The following is a 16705-nucleotide window of genomic DNA, read 5'->3' on the forward strand; positions in this document are numbered from 1 at the left end:
TATGGAAGCATTTGTGTTTATGATTTCTATACACACACCCCAATGATTATTTAGTGATTACATTTTAATGAAATCGTAATTTATACTCCTTGTAACTACGTAAGATTACACTACATCATCTTAATATAAAACTTTAATAAAATAAATTTATCTTTTATCCGCCCAGCTTCTTGAATTTTAATGCGAGAATACAAACTAAAAATGTATGAGACCATAAGTGAGGGGAAATAAATACGATAACTTGAACTATTATGAATATCTATTATCTATTTGCTAATTTTAATCTACTTATATTAGGATAATTTTATTAAAATTTGTTTTAAATACTAAGAAATATACTTTAATTAGGATAATTTTATTTATTTAATTTTTTTTCGAAATCTACCCTTGTTAGGATTTCTAAAAAAAGTTGGACTCTCTAATATCGCTCTATGTTATATATATGTATTGATCTTCACTTTAAAATAAATAAAAAAAGAGAAATTAAGGAAAGACTCTTGAAAAAAACAAACAAATCAAAACGAGACAAGAACTGACTCGAGTGTGTGATACTGTGATCAATGATCATGTCTTCTTCCCTCCCATCAATCACATAATTATCGTAACTAATTTCCGATCAAATTCATCCTTAATCACTCTCTGTTTTACGATCGCAATTCCCAATTAATCATAATTACACATAAAATCGATTGATTTTATCAATCGATCTTCTTCCACCTCCAACAATGGCGGAATTCGTTACATTAGAACAACAAGACGGAGTAAGAATGCCATGGAATGTAATCCCAGGTACAAAACAAGAAGCAAGTAACAGTGTAATCCCAGTTTCAGTCTTCTACACACCATTAACATCCCTTACTTCAAACCCTAATTCTCCCCCTCTTCTTCCTTACACTCCTTTACGCTGTAGATCTTGTCGATCCATCTTAAACCCTTTTTCCGTCGTCGATTTCGCAGCTAAAATCTGGGTTTGTGCGTTTTGTTTCAATCGTAATCATTTTCCGACGCATTACGCTTCCATTTCCGACGATAATCTGCCGGCAGAGTTGTTTCCGCAGTATACGACGGTGGAGTATGAATATCTAGTGGAAAACCCTAACCCTAAAAACCCTAATGGTAACCCTAATTCCAGTGTGTGTTTGTTTGTGGTGGATACGTGTATGATTGAGGAGGAAATTGGGTATTTGAAATTGGCGTTGGCGCAGGCGTTGGAATTGTTGCCTGAGGAGAGTATGGTGGGGTTGATCACGTTTGGGAGTTTGGTTAATGTTCATGAATTGGGTTTCGGAGGCGGGCTTCCGAAGAGTTTTGTGTTTAAGGGAGGTAAGGAGATTAGTAAGGAGCAGGTTATTGAGCAGTTGGGGTTTTTCGGGAAGAAGCCGGTAACCGGTGTTGTTGCTGGTGTTAGGGATGGGTTGTCTGCTGAGAGTATCTCTCGGTTCTTGTTGCCTGTGTCTGAGTGCGAATTTGCGCTCAATTCGGTAATAATTTCTTAATTTTCTGATCATGCTGGAAGCTTTAATCTGATATAGTCATATAGATATCTGAAAATGTTGGTATAGGAGGACTTGCTAGTTGAAGCGTTGACTTCTGTAGATTGAGTTGTTATTCTAGTGACGGAGTAGGAATCGTTTAGAAATGTTGATTATGCATGTACTTGTTGTAAATCCTTAGTTGCTTGCGAAATGAGTTTGTGCCCAAGTTGGGAAAGTTCTTAACTTTCTTAGTATGTTTGATGTTTTGGTTATCATTGGTGATTGACTTGAATTTGTTGACTGTGTGGGAAATGTTGGCTATTGAGGTTGGAATGCCAGGCTTTACTTTTTTTCAGTTGCGTGATTGATTTAGTTGATGCTCAGCTCAGAATTTGTGGCATATATTTGACTGTATTGACTGTTGAAGTGGGCACTTGTGAATTTTGGATTTTCGGGGTTCGTTATGGTCTTTCGAGAATGTACTCAAGGTTCAGTGGCTGTGCATGATTGATTAAATTAAAAATTAACTAGAAAGTTGTGCATGTAAATCGTCCCATTCTGGATTCATATTAGAAACATATTGTGAGACACTGAGACCTTATATTACTGTCCAATTGACTTGCACCAATGATTTAATTGGCAATAAAGCTGATGGTTTTCTGCGGGAAGGTGGTGTTTTAGAAATGCATACTGAGTTAGTAGAATTTCTGCCTTTTAATTTGAAGGGTCAAGTATGGCTTCCTTTTTTGATTTACTTGTTGATGGCACAAATGTAATTGGTGAATGTAGTTGCTTGAGGAACTTCAGAAAGATCCCTGGGGGGTGGCAGCCGATGAGAGGGCAACTAGGTGTACAGGGACGGCACTCAGCATTGCTGCCCACTTGTTGGGAGCTTGTGTTCCCGGACAAGGGGCTAGGATTATGTCTTTTGTTGGTGGTCCCTCAACTGAAGGACCCGGTGCTGTAAGTTTTCTCCTTATTTAAAGACGTTCTAATCTTAATTCTTTTTACTGTATTGTTAGCTGAGTTTTGACAGATGTGCTATGTTATTCCGACCCTTCACTTTGATCCAGTCATTCAGTGTCATTTGTCGGACACTAGGGGTGTGTTTGGATTGAGAGATTTGGAGGGAAAAGAAAGGGAGAGATTTGGAGGGAAAAGAAAGGGAGAGAGAGTAGGGGATTTAAAATCCATTATTTGGATAGCAAATGAGGGTGGAGGGAAATGGAGGGGGAGAGATTTGGAGGGATCCAATTTCCCTCCTCAAAGCCTAATCAAAATCTCTCCACAATAGGCAACATTTGGAGGTAAATTGTATCCAAATAACCACACTCCATTCCTCCTCCCCTTCCCTTCTCTCCCTTCCCCTTCCCTCCTTCCCCTTCCCCTCATGCTATCCAAACACACCCTAGAGGTGTCCGATACTACACTTTGACAATTTATTTTAGACCAAAAAATCAAAACTTCTCCCTCAAAACAACCGTATTTGGCGCTCCGACACCGTGTCATGTATGACACTGAATCTGAATCTGAGTCGGACTGTCGGAGTAACATATTATGTGTATGTAATGAATAGAAGCATTCTTAATCTGAAAAGAATTGATGGGAAGTATGACTGTTTCGGATGAGCAAAGTGAAATGAAATATAGCTATACCTTTTAACCGTGTAAACTAGTGAATTATCCCCACGAATTAAGTAATGCTATTAAGCTTCATTGACCTTATTTGAAAATATTTATGCTGAAGTCGATAAATCTTTGACCATAAATCTTCCTGTCACTGTCTTTCGTGTCTTCTGAATTTGATGAATGTGAGAGTGGTCACAGTGAACTACACTGAGGATTTTTTTTGTTTAAAGTAAGATTATTTAGATAAAGGTTGTTATTGGCAAACATACTTATTAGGATTTCTAATGTTGTTGGAAGTTGTTGTCCTTACTTCTTCTGCTCACTGTGTGAACATTGCTCAACAATTACAATACTAATTAATTTTTGTTCGGGTTTATTTGCAGATCGTCTCAAAGAACCTATCTGAGCCAATTCGTTCTCATAAGGACTTGGATAAGGATGCTGTTCCTCATTATCACAAAGCAGTAAAATTTTATGAAGGACTTTCGAAGCAACTTGTGCACCAAGGACACGTTCTTGACCTATTTGCGTGTGCCCTTGATCAGGTATTATATGATCTGTATTCTTATATTTATTTAATGTTTTCTTTAATTTTCTTTTGCCATTCATCACTTGCAGCTTCCACCCTCAAAAACTATAAAGATGAAAATGTTTAAGGGTGTGTTTGGATTGAGTGATTTGAAGGGAAAAGAAAGGGAGGGACAGTAGGGGATTTAAAATCCCTTGTTTGGATAACAAATGAGGGTGGAGAGAAATGGAGGGGAAGAGATTTGGAGGGATCCAATTTCCCTCCTCCAAGCCTAATCAAAATCTCTCCATAATAGGCAAGATTTGGAGGGAAATTGTATCCAAACACCCACACTCGATTCCCCCTCCCCTTCCCTTCTCTCCCTTTCCCTTCTCTCCTCCCCCCTCCCCTCCCTTCCTCTCCACTTTTGCTATCCAAACACACCCTAAGGAAGAAGTAAAGGAACATCATTTGACATTTTTTGTTTGATACAAACTGTGGAATATTATTGTATCTGATGCCTGGTGGTTTATTGTTACGGAAAATTCGCGTGGTACTCTTCAACTTTACCACTTTGTACATGGTACCCAATATTTTAAGTTTGTGTACATGATACCCTCCATGTTTGATTTTCATGTACATCATGCCTTTTTTGTCGCTATAAAAATACTCAATTGAGCATAACTCTTGTACCATCAGAATCGGCCAATTTTTTTTTTCTAAAATGATTATCTTGTCATAATCTATGATTTGAGAAAAAAAAATCGTCGAATGACATTTATAGGTTTTTTTTAACGAAAATCTCAATTCAACCATATCTTCGATGTTAAATTTCCGAATGACCATTTTTGTTTTATCAACTTGTAGATCTTGAAGAGGTAATCAATTTGAAAAAAAAAATTAGTCAATTCCGATTTCTGGTCTATGATTTATGCTCGATTGAAAATTTTTAAAATGATAAAAAGGGCATGTTGTGCTTGAAAATGAAAAGTCAAGGATATTATGTGTACAAACTTGAAAAGTTGGGTACCATGTGCAAAATGGCAAAGTTCTAGGGTAGCACGTGAATTTTCCGTTGTTGTAGTGTTTGAGTGAAGAATGTTTAACGACAAGCATAAATTGTAAAAAGAAATATTTATGATTGAAACTTGAAATTGGTATATGAATGGTATCTGCTTATATTTATAGTTGTGAGTTTATTTTTCATTTTGGAACTTAAATGGATTTCAACATTTCATGCTGAAAAACAAGTCATGTTATTATCTTTTTAGTATTGTCAAGTCATCTCGTGTGATATACGGAGTATTTTGGATTGTGCTGCCATGTAAGATTTAGAAGCCTGATATTGGTGATCATACTTCACATACCAGGTTGGGGTAGCTGAACTTAAAGTAGCTGTTGAAAAAACTGGTGGGCTTGTTGTTCTTGCTGAAAGTTTTGGCCATTCAGTATTCAAGGATTCTCTTAAGCGTGTTTTCCAGACTGGGGAATATGACCTTGGGCCAGCTTCCAAGTAAGGCGTTAGTTATTTATTTAAACTTGCGCTTTCTATACCTTCAATTCTGCATTTTTTTTCGTTTGGTTAGTTACTCATTCATGTGTAGATTTCTACTTTTTGAATACGAGGTTATATTTTGTAAATACAAAGATTTCTACTTCCCAAATCTTTCGGATCTAAGGCTCTGATGTTGTTGTATTGATTTCATTAGCATGTTTATCTGTTATTGCTGAACATCGACTGAATGGCAATTTAGAAATGCTACTCAACAAGCTTTGGTGTATTATGAGTTATGACTGTAATGCAGAGGAGTTTTGCACTTTCTTAGTTTATCAAAAGTCGAATATATGTATGTACTTACACAGGAAGCATATTTCTAGTTTCTTATTCAAAATCTCGAGTCATAATACTGAACATACTACCCAATTAAGCCTTTTAGATTTTTTGACGAGGAACCAGTAACAACTGTGGATTGATTTATTTTATTTCAGTCTTCCGCACATCAAGATTCAGGGGATTGAAACTTTCTTTCCTTTCCTGCAACTCCTCACTTTGTTGTTGATAATGTATATAGTTTGTATTTACTGTATGTCACTCCTATCTTGTTAATCAGCAGTTCCTGAGAATCGTTAGTTTTCCTACTCGTAGTCGTAGTTATGTGAGATTAATGAACAAAAAACTGCTGTTTCTGTCTTAGGCCCTCCTTGAGATAGAGGTTAATCATTACCGGAATAATAAAACATGAAGTAGGAGGAGATTGGTGGTTAGTGGTGGCTATGGAGGGTGGAAAGAGGAGGGGAGGGAGGTATTCAGGAATTTACCCCCATTTGAAGGAATACATTACTTTAAGGGTAAGGTGGGTAACTAGTCCACCCTTAATGAAACAACTATTACAGTATTACACTCTCTTCTGATTTCTATCTTCAACGACCATCACTTTTCTCCATTTTCTAGCTCAGTTAAGCTTTATTACCCTAGAAACAATCACCTCCATCTCAAGCAAGCCCTTGGACTTAGCCAGGATATATATTGCTGTAGGCCTTTCTTCCGTTTCCTCGTGACAAAAATCATTTAAGAGCTCTTTCCTGATTTTCTTTCATCTCTCTCTGTGCCCATTAGATTAACTAGATTCTGTGAAATTAATTGATTGGACGTAATTTCCATTTGCAAAACAGTCTGTAAGTTGACCCTTTAAGATCGCTATGTACCTATTCACCAACTTTAGCATGGTTGCTGATTTACAATGCTTGATTCCAGTTTTTCTGGGAGTTCTTATTCTAAACTCTGAAAGGATGATCATTGTCGATTCCTGTACCACGGGGTCACAGGGTCACTGAGCACCATATGGGTTTAAATAGTTTTTTTTTTTTTGAGGGAATCAAATTGAAACTTCACATCATATTTGGTTTCACTAATTTTCTTTATCAATTTTCATCTTTTTTTTTCCAAAAAAAAAAAGATATTGCCTCAATCAAGTACCTCTCCTTGTTACTCGTTCTTTTTTTTTTTTTTTTCCCTTTCTGAGCTGCTCTATTTCATAGTTTGGATGATTATTCTCTTCTAAAGAAATTTTTGGATTATTAAAGTGAATTGCTAAATCAATCTTCTACTTTACCTTTCTGCAGTGGTATTTTTGAGGTTAACTGCTCAAGGGATTTAAAAGTTCAGGGAATCATAGGTCCTTGTGCCTCACTTGAAAAGGTAAACTCATGGTATAAACTAATGTCTTCAATTTTGTCGCTATTCATTTAACCTGTTGGTCTAATCCTGGCTGTGCTTTTTGCCCTTTGCAGAAAAGTCTTTTTTGTTCAGAAACTGTTATTGGTCAGGGTAGTACAAGTGCATGGAAGATGTGTGGCCTTGACAAAGCTACAACGTTATGTTTATTTTTTGACATTGCAAAGAAGGACAATCCTGATGCTATTGGTGAAGCCACTAGCAACCTGTTTTACCTTCAGTTTTTGACTTAGTATGAGCCCAACCTTTAATTTGCTTGTGTTCCCTTTTGCTTCCTTCTCTATTGGCCACTACATCCTGGAACTACTCTTAACTTATTTCAGATTTTTCTCAGCTATCAGCACCATAGTGGTCGTATGAGATTACGGGCTACCACTCTTTCTCGAAGGTGGGTTGCTGGTCCTGGAAGCACACAGGTACTTGGACAATGTTTTTGAGTATATTAGGGCTACGACATTGTTATATTCTCTCCTGTTGAGTAACTTATAAGCCCAATCCCTTTGGGTCATCTTGTCGGTGGTAGTAAGTTGTTAACTTTCTGCTTCTTGTATGTTATAAATCTATAGGAGTTAGTTGCTGGGTTTGATCAAGAAGCAGCAGCTGTTACCATGGCACGCCTAGTTTCATTTAAAATGGAGAACGAGGTAAGCTTTAACGAAAAGCGTGGAACCTTTTTACTCTTTGGGATTCAATAATTTATGTACAATAATTTAGGTAAATAACTTTGTTCTTTTGTTTGCTTACTCAATTTGGTTATCATGAACCTTGGTTGCTCTTTAAATTGGACACTTCTTGGCCTGAAGAGAAGCATTTACAATTTAAAATGTGGTAGCACTGAATAGCAAAGCCTGCTTAATATTCTGTTGAATTAAATTCGTTTAGCTATTGTGGACTTGTGGTGCTTTAGAAAGACAGGGAGAAAGAAAGTAATTGTCAGATTTTCAAGGGTGTTCCTGATTGTTTTCATGATTGGTAGTTATCTTATTTTTAGTGTACTCGTAAAGACGAATCAAACAAGATCCCACATGAATGTATTTTCACTTATGTATTGAGAGAAAATCAAAATTGAATGTGTATTTGTGAATAGTAAAGACGAATCAAACAAGATCCCACATGAATGTATTTTCACTTATGTATTGAGAGAAAATCAAAATTGAATGTGTATTTGTGAATAGTGTAGAAAATAGAAATAGGTAGAGTGGAGTTGAATGGAGGAAGTATGATCAAATATGGATGCTTGGTATATAGAGCCAAGCTATTTATATTTGGTTCCATTATAATGTATTTTTCTATATGATGGCTTTTTCTACTTTGTATTATTAGCCCGTCTTCTTCCTCCTTTCCTGGCTAGCTTAGTTTCTTCATGACTTCACCTCCTTTACCGTTATCGGTGTGCAGGCGGAGTTCGACCCAATCCGATGGCTTGACAGATGCTTGATACGCCTTTGTTCAAGATTCGGAGAATACCAAAAGGATAATTCCGATACTTTCAGTTTATCTCCACGGCTTTCAATATTTCCTCAATTTATATTTCACTTGAGACGTTCTCAATTTGTTCAGGTATCTTTGTTTCTTTTATTGAACTTGATCTTCCGTATATCTTGCGTGATTATAAATTGTTAAAACAGCAACTCAATGGTTATTCATCTGTTGTAGGTGTTCAACAATAGTCCTGATGAGACTGCATACTTTAGGATGATTCTTAACCGGGAGAATGTTTCCAACTCAGTAGTGATGATTCAGCCTTCGTTAATTTCATACTCTTTTCATTCAGCAGCTGAACCTGCCCTTCTTGATGTCGCCTCTGTTTCTCCTGACAAAATATTACTATTGGACGCTTATTTCACTGTTGTGATATTTCACGGTGCAACTGTTGCTCAGTGGCGAAAGGAGGGATACCATACTATGCCTGAACACAAGGTTCGTCCCGTTCCTGTTGTCTCATTTCACATTGTTGTCCCCATTTGACTTTTATGATCAATTAATGTCAACTATGACCTGTTGACCACTGGTTGCTCTAAACATGTGGAAGGATAAAATGGAACATTTGTCAGATTACCGAGATAAATATTTTCATATTACCTTTGTTGACAATTGTAACTTGTAACTATTGAATATTGTGGGAAATATTCAATATTGGTTGGAGTCAGCATTGTTTGATCACCGAAGTCAAACGAGGACGATATAAATGAAGACGTAGTAAATACTTTCGAAGCGACCAAATTTTTCAGCCTCTTGTTGTCTGTTAGTCTCAAATTTCTCTTACTTCCTCCAGACATTTGCTGAATTGTTGCAAGCTCCCAAAGATGATGTTGATGGTTTGATTAAAGAAAGATTTCCAGTACCACGGTTGGTCATCTGTGATCAGTATGGTTCCCAGGTAAATGTTTGTCACTTGGTAGCTGTATGTGTCAATTTTCTTAAGATCATAATTATACCTAAGACAATTCAAATGAAATATGAGTTTTAAGTTTGAACGTTGAACGTTGAAGAGAAAAGAGTGAGGTTTGAAGTTAAAACATTAAATTTACCCCGCCTTTTTGTCGCAAAACTTACGGCACTGGTCTAGCCATAACCTTACAGTGAGATCATCCTACACAAGTTTTCGAAAGCAGAGATTGATTGCTAGTATTGGCCTATGTATGCTCAATGGAACATATTGTTGATCGAGTTAATACTAATGAATGGCTAACTATCAAATCACGTGATTTTTGAATGCTGTTTTGTACAATTTCCTCGAGTTAATCGTGTACCTCAATTGTCATCCTTTAATGTGTAATCCAGGCTCGGTTTCTTCTGGCGAAGTTGAATCCTTCGGCAACATACAACTCCAATGCCCCTACTGGTGGGGATGTGATTTTCACGGACGATGTCAGCTTTGAGGTGTTCTTAAATCATCTGCAGAGGCTAGCCGTTCAATAGAAATCGGTAGTAACCTAGTACCTCCCACACTTTTATACCATTTGATTCCTGGTTTTGATGTATAGTAAAGTACATTAGTCAATGTTTTCAGTATTATTCTTTGTCCTTGACAGTAATCATAGGCTTATCTCTTGAACTGTTAATTTAAATATTTTTGAATGAGGCAAATTAATTGTATTTCCCTACTGTTCTGTAAGTTACGCTTGTTTCTGTACATTCTGTTTCTAATTTGGATTTCTATTATTTGGCATTAACGGTCTTATTTGAGTTTATGCGTTCTTGATTTTTTTGCTGTTGTTTCACATTATAGGTATTTATTAGTTACTCCTAATATTCAACTTGTTTGAATTTTTCCTGACTCGATTAAAAAATTGGTTGCAACTTTCCGAGGGAATCGACAATTCATATTACTCTCTGTTAATTAGAACATCTCAGTCTAAACTGAAGTACATACTCGACATTTCTGTATATCAAGGTTCTTCAAAGTTCAAACGCAAGTATTATTTTAAAGTTATGCGAGAAATTTTGTAAAAATGCAGCGAAATGAATTCAGTTTCTCTAAGTTAAATTTCAAGCTTTCAAAATGCAAAAATTATCAACTTTATACAAAGTAAAGATTAATTCAAGACGTCAAATGAAGCTGGAAACATTCAAATAAAATTATCTCAAGCTTTAAATCCACCGAAGTTATTTCAATTCAAGAGCAGTTGGAGAAACGGCGACTTGCCGAGAATATTGAGAAAGATGTCGTAAGTATTGATTGGCCTCGAAGGAAACTGCGAGACTTGTTGCAATCAAAGTATGACTGCGATTTACTGGCTGTGCGTTCTGTATGGGGATTTGGTCCTGATAAACAGACTTGAAGTTACTCTTTTATGTCTGACCGTAGGTTACTGTCTTCTGTTGGATGACACACTTCCGGCTGCAAGAACTTGCTAAATGCAGTAAAGGATTCGGTTGTTCAAGGGTAAGGCGATGTTCTAATGCTCCATGAATGTCTTTTTCCTTCTTCCTTTGCCTTTCGCCCAATAACATATTATATTCTTTCGCGCAGATTCTAGCAGGCTGCTCGGAAGGTCCCCTTTGTAACAAACCTATGAGCAATGTCAAATTTACGATGGTTGCTGTTAAGATTGGAACTGAGCCATTGCAGCCGATTTCTGGATAGATCATTCCTAGTTCCCCCCGTGCAGCTTACTCTGCTTTGCTGATGACTAGTCCTCGTCTTCAAGGGTAGAGGTTTGTTTTTGCTGATATTCCGACATTTTTTCATTTCCAGACCAAGCAATGTGAATGAGTTCTTTTTTCAGCCTCGGAACACTGATCCTTATTGAATCATGTGTTAAAACCTTTTCGTGAAGCAAATACCGTTTGTTTGCTGAATTTGTAATCTAACTCGAACCCTATTTCAAATAACCCGTTTGTTAGGTCTAGGTTGTTCTACCTCCACCGTTGATTTTAACACCTAATGACTCGGATCCGTAAGTTTAAGGAACCATTCTAACAGTCTGTATCTCAATGGTCATCATCTGTCAAGTTTGCCTCTCATTTTCTGTGGGACCATAGATGGCATTTTTGAGAGATGAAAAGTTGGGTGCTGTTTCTACTACCTAATAAAGTCTCTGTGAGCTCACAATGCACATGAAATGAACTTGGCACAATCCCCTTTTATCGTCATAACTCGAGGCCAACCCCAACTATAGTCTCTCCTAAAACCAAAATGTTCAACCAACTTTATTCCATGGGTCGAAATTAGGAAATGTTGTGACGATAAAAGGAGTACAATCATTTTACGCTGTCAGTACAAATCAAACTTACCAATGCCTATCTCGTAACAGTATGAGGGCAACACGATAGTTCATTATAAAAAAATCGAGTGATGATTTAAATGGAAACCGGAATTGTATCCAACATATAAAATGAAGAGAGGAAATTTGATAAGAAACTATAAAGCCAGATATATAGTATTAATCCGAAAGTAACCCCTACTTAACGAGAAATAATCCGAGTTTCACTGGTATAATCTATGGCTAAGGCTAATGGAAAGACAATTCTGTCAAACAAGCAACTAGAAGCTGTTAGAAATTAAAGATTACGTAATATAATTAGTGTTCTTAATTAATTATTAAACTGCAGGATAAAATGCTGGAGTACTAAAAACTAGTACTGGGTGCAGCAGCAACAGAAGCAGCAGCATACTGTCTTTCCACAACTTCTATCAGCTTGTTCGCAATTGCGCTTGCATACACCGATGACCCTTCACATATCTGCATTACACAAACATTTCGGGTTCAGCTTAATGAACTGGCTGAAAGACAATCCGAATCAGATTGGACATCTCCTAACAAGAAAAATCACGAGAATGAAACGTTATACATACAAATAACAAGTATCAGTGAAGAAAAATATACGAACCTTGGAATTGAAAAGATAACTGTAATAATCTCCGACATGGCCACCAGCAACATGGCGTAAATCCAACTGAAGATCATCAAGTGTTCTCGACACTGACAGCAAACAATTAATCTTCTTTCGTTGTACTAACTTAATGGTCACCTCATCATCCACAATCCTCACATCCACCTCAGTGTCCTTGCATTTCCTCTGCAGCCATGAGCTTCGGAGTTGAGTTGCAGACGACCCAACAAACCCATCATCTGGGTCATGTTTTACCAAACCTGCAGATCCCTCCACACCATTTCCGCCATTTAGTTCGCCAGCATTATCAGACGGGTTGTTGTTGTTGTTGTTATTGTTGTCGTTGTCATCGTCTTCAGTCTTGAGCCTTTTAATCCTCTCTTTGGACATCCTCTTTTTTTCAACAAGTAGCTTGAGATCCCTAACTGTCATCTTTAGCTCATTTATGTAATTGATTGCATCCAGTACTGTTGATGCTCTATCTGCCTTCATTTTTTTTCCGCAAACATGCATGGATTTCGACAAATTGTTAAAACATGCATGGATTTCGACATGTGATATTCTATGTTACTCCGACTCTTCTAATTTCCTCGCGTACCCGTGTCCGACACTCGACAGTCGGACATGGTACAACACTTGGACACCTCATTTTAGACCAAAATATGCATATTTTTCAAAAAAAAAATAGCCGAATCCGACACTTAGATACGCACCCGTGTCAGATACTTCTAAACGAGTCTGAGTAAAACATAGGTGATATTGTATTCAAGTAGAGGATAATTTTTCTTGCAAAAATTTGTGCACATAAATAAATGAAAGCAGGGGAATTACCCAAAACAGATCAATCAATTATAACATTATCTTACTAATTCTTCCACATTTCAATCAACAATTTAACAAAAAAAAAAAGCACTTGTTTAGAAAAACAAAAAGAAGTCCGAAACTCGAGATATATACACAACCCAAACACTAATACTAATTCAAAATGGTTTTATAAAGAAATGATCGAGACAGAAAGAGTAGTAATTAAATTAAGTAGGTACAGATAAAAAAAGAAAGTTAAAAAAAATAAACCTTGGTAGGAGTAGGAATGAGGCTTCTAAGAGTAGCATACTTGTCATTAAAATTCTGCCTTCTTTGTCTTTCCGTCACAAAATTCTTAGGACCTTTACCCAATTTCCCTTCATCTAAAGATCCTCCACCTCTTGTAAATTCAAACATCCCATTATTTGTATTCATCATTTGTTCTCCTACTCCATTTTCTTGGTACAATCCTCCCAAACCATTCATATTCATATTCATAACATTATTTCCGTCTCCATTATCGTCCATATGTCCAAATAACGTCCCATTATTATGATTTCCTCGTGTCGGAATTATACTACTACCGTGTGGGTGTGGTAGTGACTGAAACATTAGGTCTCTGAATAGAGGGGAAGGTTGAGGTGGTAAGTTGAGATGGAAAAGTGGGTCATAAGGTAATGTTGCGGCCGCAATTGGGTCGTAGGAGATATTGGGTAATGAGGATGAACCGGATGCGTTGTTATTATTGTCTTGCACTATCATGTCACCAATGAAGGATAGATTAACGGGTGGTGGCGAAGACGGTTTAACAAACGACATTGATGGGGTTGGTGGTGGTAGGAATGCGGTGGATGAAGACGGTGCAAACGAACATCTTGGTAAGTGGAGAAGATTAAGAAGGTCTGAAGTTGTAGTATGAATAATATTTTCATCATATTGTGGGTAACAAATATTATTATTAGTATTAGTATCATGAATAATGTTGGTGTTGTTTTGGTATTCAAGTTCCATAGAAGTTGAATCCATTTCTTGGGAAGTGTGATTGTTGAAATTATTATTATGGTCAATAATTTGAGAAAACCCATTTTGTTCAATGGAGGTAATATTGTTGTTGTTGTTGGGGTCAAAGCAGGCAGCTGCAATTTCTGTCTCATTTTCATACATTTTTTTTACCTCTGATTTGTACTATTATTATCTTGATTTGTGGGGATATTGTCCTTGTACAAATGGGATCTTTGTGAGAAAAAGATAGGGGTCTAAAATATCAAGTAATTAGCTTACCTTTTATGGGGTGTTAGTAATTAGAGGGTGGAAGAGTGGAGAGACAAGGATGGGTTTTGTCTTGGTGTAAGGAATAGGGGAATATATATAGGCCGGATGTAAAGGACTTAAAAAGGAAGGTAAAAGAAGGGATATTTACATAGAGTAAGTAAAATTATAAAATAGAAAATTGTAAAATATTTGGTTTTTGGGTTTGGGTTAGTTGGTTATTATTATCCTTATTAGTGGAGTTAGGGGGTTAATGTACATAATATAATTGATAATTGATTATATGTTAGACTCGCTTAATTGATATCTAGCAATGTTATTGAAGATTGTCGAGACGCAATTAATAATACGTGGTAAGTGATTTCTGTATAGTATGTCAAACCAAAGTTCATTATTGAGCTGAATGGTATGATTTTTCATACAGAATACTGTATTTGATATGAGTGATCAGGATTTTGATTTTTATACTTATAATTGTCACTGACTTTGTGTTACCTACGTTATATGACTCGATTTATAATAAGAATTGTTAAATTTCATAGTTAAATTTCAGTGTCATTTTAATCGATATAACTACTTGATTTAGTTCTTTAATTGTCATTAAACATTAGACAATCTAAATTTGAAATTTGCAAGCATCAAATTATCTTAGTGACTTTCTAATGAACATTTTTTTCGAGGGTGTTTTTGTGTAAAAGAGAACACAAAATCTCATTAAAGACGGGCGAGGATACCGTTTCCTCTCACAAAATACCCATTGAGAGGTAAGTGAGAAGCACATGAGGGGTGCCCCACCTTATCGCCTCTCCTTTTTTATGAGAGGTCACAAGCTTGTGACGGAATTAGCCCGTCACAAGCAAGATTAGCTGAAAAGAGAAAGGAAAATGAAAGGGCGCCACCGGGTGACACTCAATTTGGGCGCCACCCTCTCACATGGGGTGGGTGGGGACCCCTTCAATTAAAAATATTTGTGAGAGGGTGGCACCCAATTTGGGTGTCACCCGGTGGCGCCCTATCACTATCCAGAGAGAAATGGTAAGAGTAATTTGGAAAAATGGAAATAGCATTGGAAGGAGATGGAAATGGTTTTCAGTTGGGGCACAAAAGTGGTAAGAGAGGAAGTTTGTTAGTGAGATTCCTTCTAATCTCTCTGACAGTGGCACCCACTTGCGATTTTCCGTATTATGATGCTCAGCCTTGGCGTGGCAGTCTGTCACAGGACACAACTGTAATATTGGCAGGTCAGACCTTGAATAAGGACACCCTACTGTTTTTTCCGTTTTTGGCCATTCTAGTTTGCTAATTTCTCATTCACTTACTCTGGTTTAGGACAGCCGTATTTGTCTTAAATCTTAAAACGAGTCAAATATATACCAAATTATATTATAAGTTGTCTAAAAAATACCAAAATTTGTCTTATTATCACCATGTGGTACTATTTAACCCATTTTAAAATGTAAAACTTATTATTTCTCATTTTTACCTTCTGCTATTCTTTTACTTGTGACGAAAAGTTACTTGTAATCTCTTACAATCGCTTTTCCATCATTACATTATTTTAATTAGTTATAAAAAATTTACGAGGACGATAATACGTCGCAAATGAAACTTTGCCTTACTCTTGCTTAACTAATAAATAGTCTAGTCCCCTCATAAAATAAACAATGTATATCTCATTTTCATGTCTAATCTCGTATTTTATTAATTTTTTTATTGACATATAATAATTGATCATAGAAAATATTAAGTAAATGTGAAGAATCCTATGTTAACCTATATGTGAGTGTCCCATATCAATAAAGATCTTCTGTCCCATTTGGTGTCTCATTTTGTGTCTCACTCCATACATATTCTGACACATCAACTAATTATACTATATATTGGATATTTTATTCTTATATCAAGTGATGTGTCATAAGATAAATGGAGTGGAACACGGAATGGGACACAAAAAGTGGGACAGAGAATCCTTACTGATCCCATATTAAAGAAGAAAGAGAGATTATACCACTTTATAACCAATGGGGTTATTCCTTCTATTGCCAATTGGTTTTAGTATGGAACCTCCCTTGTATTGTTGAGCGGTCCGTCTTTCCTCCGTTCGGGTAAGGCCTAGGCCCATTTGCATGATTTGTTAGTAAATGACATTAAATGTATAAAAGTGTCATGAGGGTTACACAAATAATGAAGCACTCTAAAAAGTGGATAATGTCCTGTTCTCTAAATGCCAACTTTCTTAAGCCACAAATACTCTCGAAAATGAAATATCAAATCCAAGAGAGAAAAAGGAAGAAATCAAATAAATGAAAAAAAAGTGAAAGAAATTGATAAAAAGAAGATTAAAAATAACCCAAAAATCTTACCTCAAGTTTACTGAACATTTACCAAAGAATCATCGACAATAAACATAATTTTGGCCTTATGAAAACGAATAAATGTAAATGCA

At 36.4% G+C, this 16705-nt stretch overlaps 2 protein-coding genes across 2 annotated transcripts; one reads left to right on the top strand and one right to left on the bottom strand.

The window, feature by feature from the left end:
- Positions 1–451: 451 nt before the first annotated feature.
- LOC141605275 (protein transport protein SEC23 C) lies at positions 452–10018 on the top strand. The gene is made up of 12 exons (XM_074423974.1): positions 452–1481; positions 2265–2438; positions 3487–3648; positions 4982–5124; positions 6735–6810; positions 6903–7078; positions 7181–7262; positions 7413–7490; positions 8245–8406; positions 8503–8766; positions 9122–9226; positions 9631–10018. The coding sequence occupies exons 1-12, from the start codon at positions 726–728 to the stop codon at positions 9766–9768; spliced, it is 2316 nt and encodes a 771-aa protein (XP_074280075.1). The 5' UTR covers positions 452–725; the 3' UTR covers positions 9769–10018.
- A 1698-nt stretch (positions 10019–11716) lies between these two features.
- On the bottom strand, positions 11717–14329 carry LOC141605276 (transcription factor bHLH91-like). Its single transcript, XM_074423975.1, has 3 exons — positions 13261–14329; positions 12184–12672; positions 11717–12035 (listed from the first exon to the last, which is right to left on the bottom strand). The coding sequence occupies exons 1-3, from the start codon at positions 14152–14154 to the stop codon at positions 11922–11924; spliced, it is 1497 nt and encodes a 498-aa protein (XP_074280076.1). The 5' UTR covers positions 14155–14329; the 3' UTR covers positions 11717–11921.
- Positions 14330–16705: the final 2376 nt, after the last annotated feature.

Source organism: Silene latifolia, chromosome 10 (assembly GCF_048544455.1).
Source record: "Silene latifolia isolate original U9 population chromosome 10, ASM4854445v1, whole genome shotgun sequence".
Classification (NCBI taxonomy): domain Eukaryota; kingdom Viridiplantae; phylum Streptophyta; class Magnoliopsida; order Caryophyllales; family Caryophyllaceae; genus Silene; species Silene latifolia.

Bases quoted from the DNA above. Each gene is read 5' to 3' on its own strand.
- LOC141605275 (XM_074423974.1), top strand. From the start codon at position 726: ATGGCGGAATTCGTTACATTAGAACAACAAGACGGAGTAAGAATGCCA. The intron at 7,263-7,412 runs GTACTTGGACAA...ATAAATCTATAG, and splicing joins CTGGTCCTGGAAGCACACAG to GAGTTAGTTGCTGGGTTTGA. The intron at 9,227-9,630 runs GTAAATGTTTGT...TGTGTAATCCAG, and splicing joins GTGATCAGTATGGTTCCCAG to GCTCGGTTTCTTCTGGCGAA.
- LOC141605276 (XM_074423975.1), bottom strand. From the start codon at position 14,154: ATGTATGAAAATGAGACAGAAATTGCAGCTGCCTGCTTTGACCCCAAC. The intron at 12,673-13,260 runs GTTTATTTTTTT...AAAAAAATGAAG, and splicing joins TCATTCCTACTCCTACCAAG to GCAGATAGAGCATCAACAGT. The intron at 12,036-12,183 runs GTTCGTATATTT...TGTGTAATGCAG, and splicing joins GTTATCTTTTCAATTCCAAG to ATATGTGAAGGGTCATCGGT.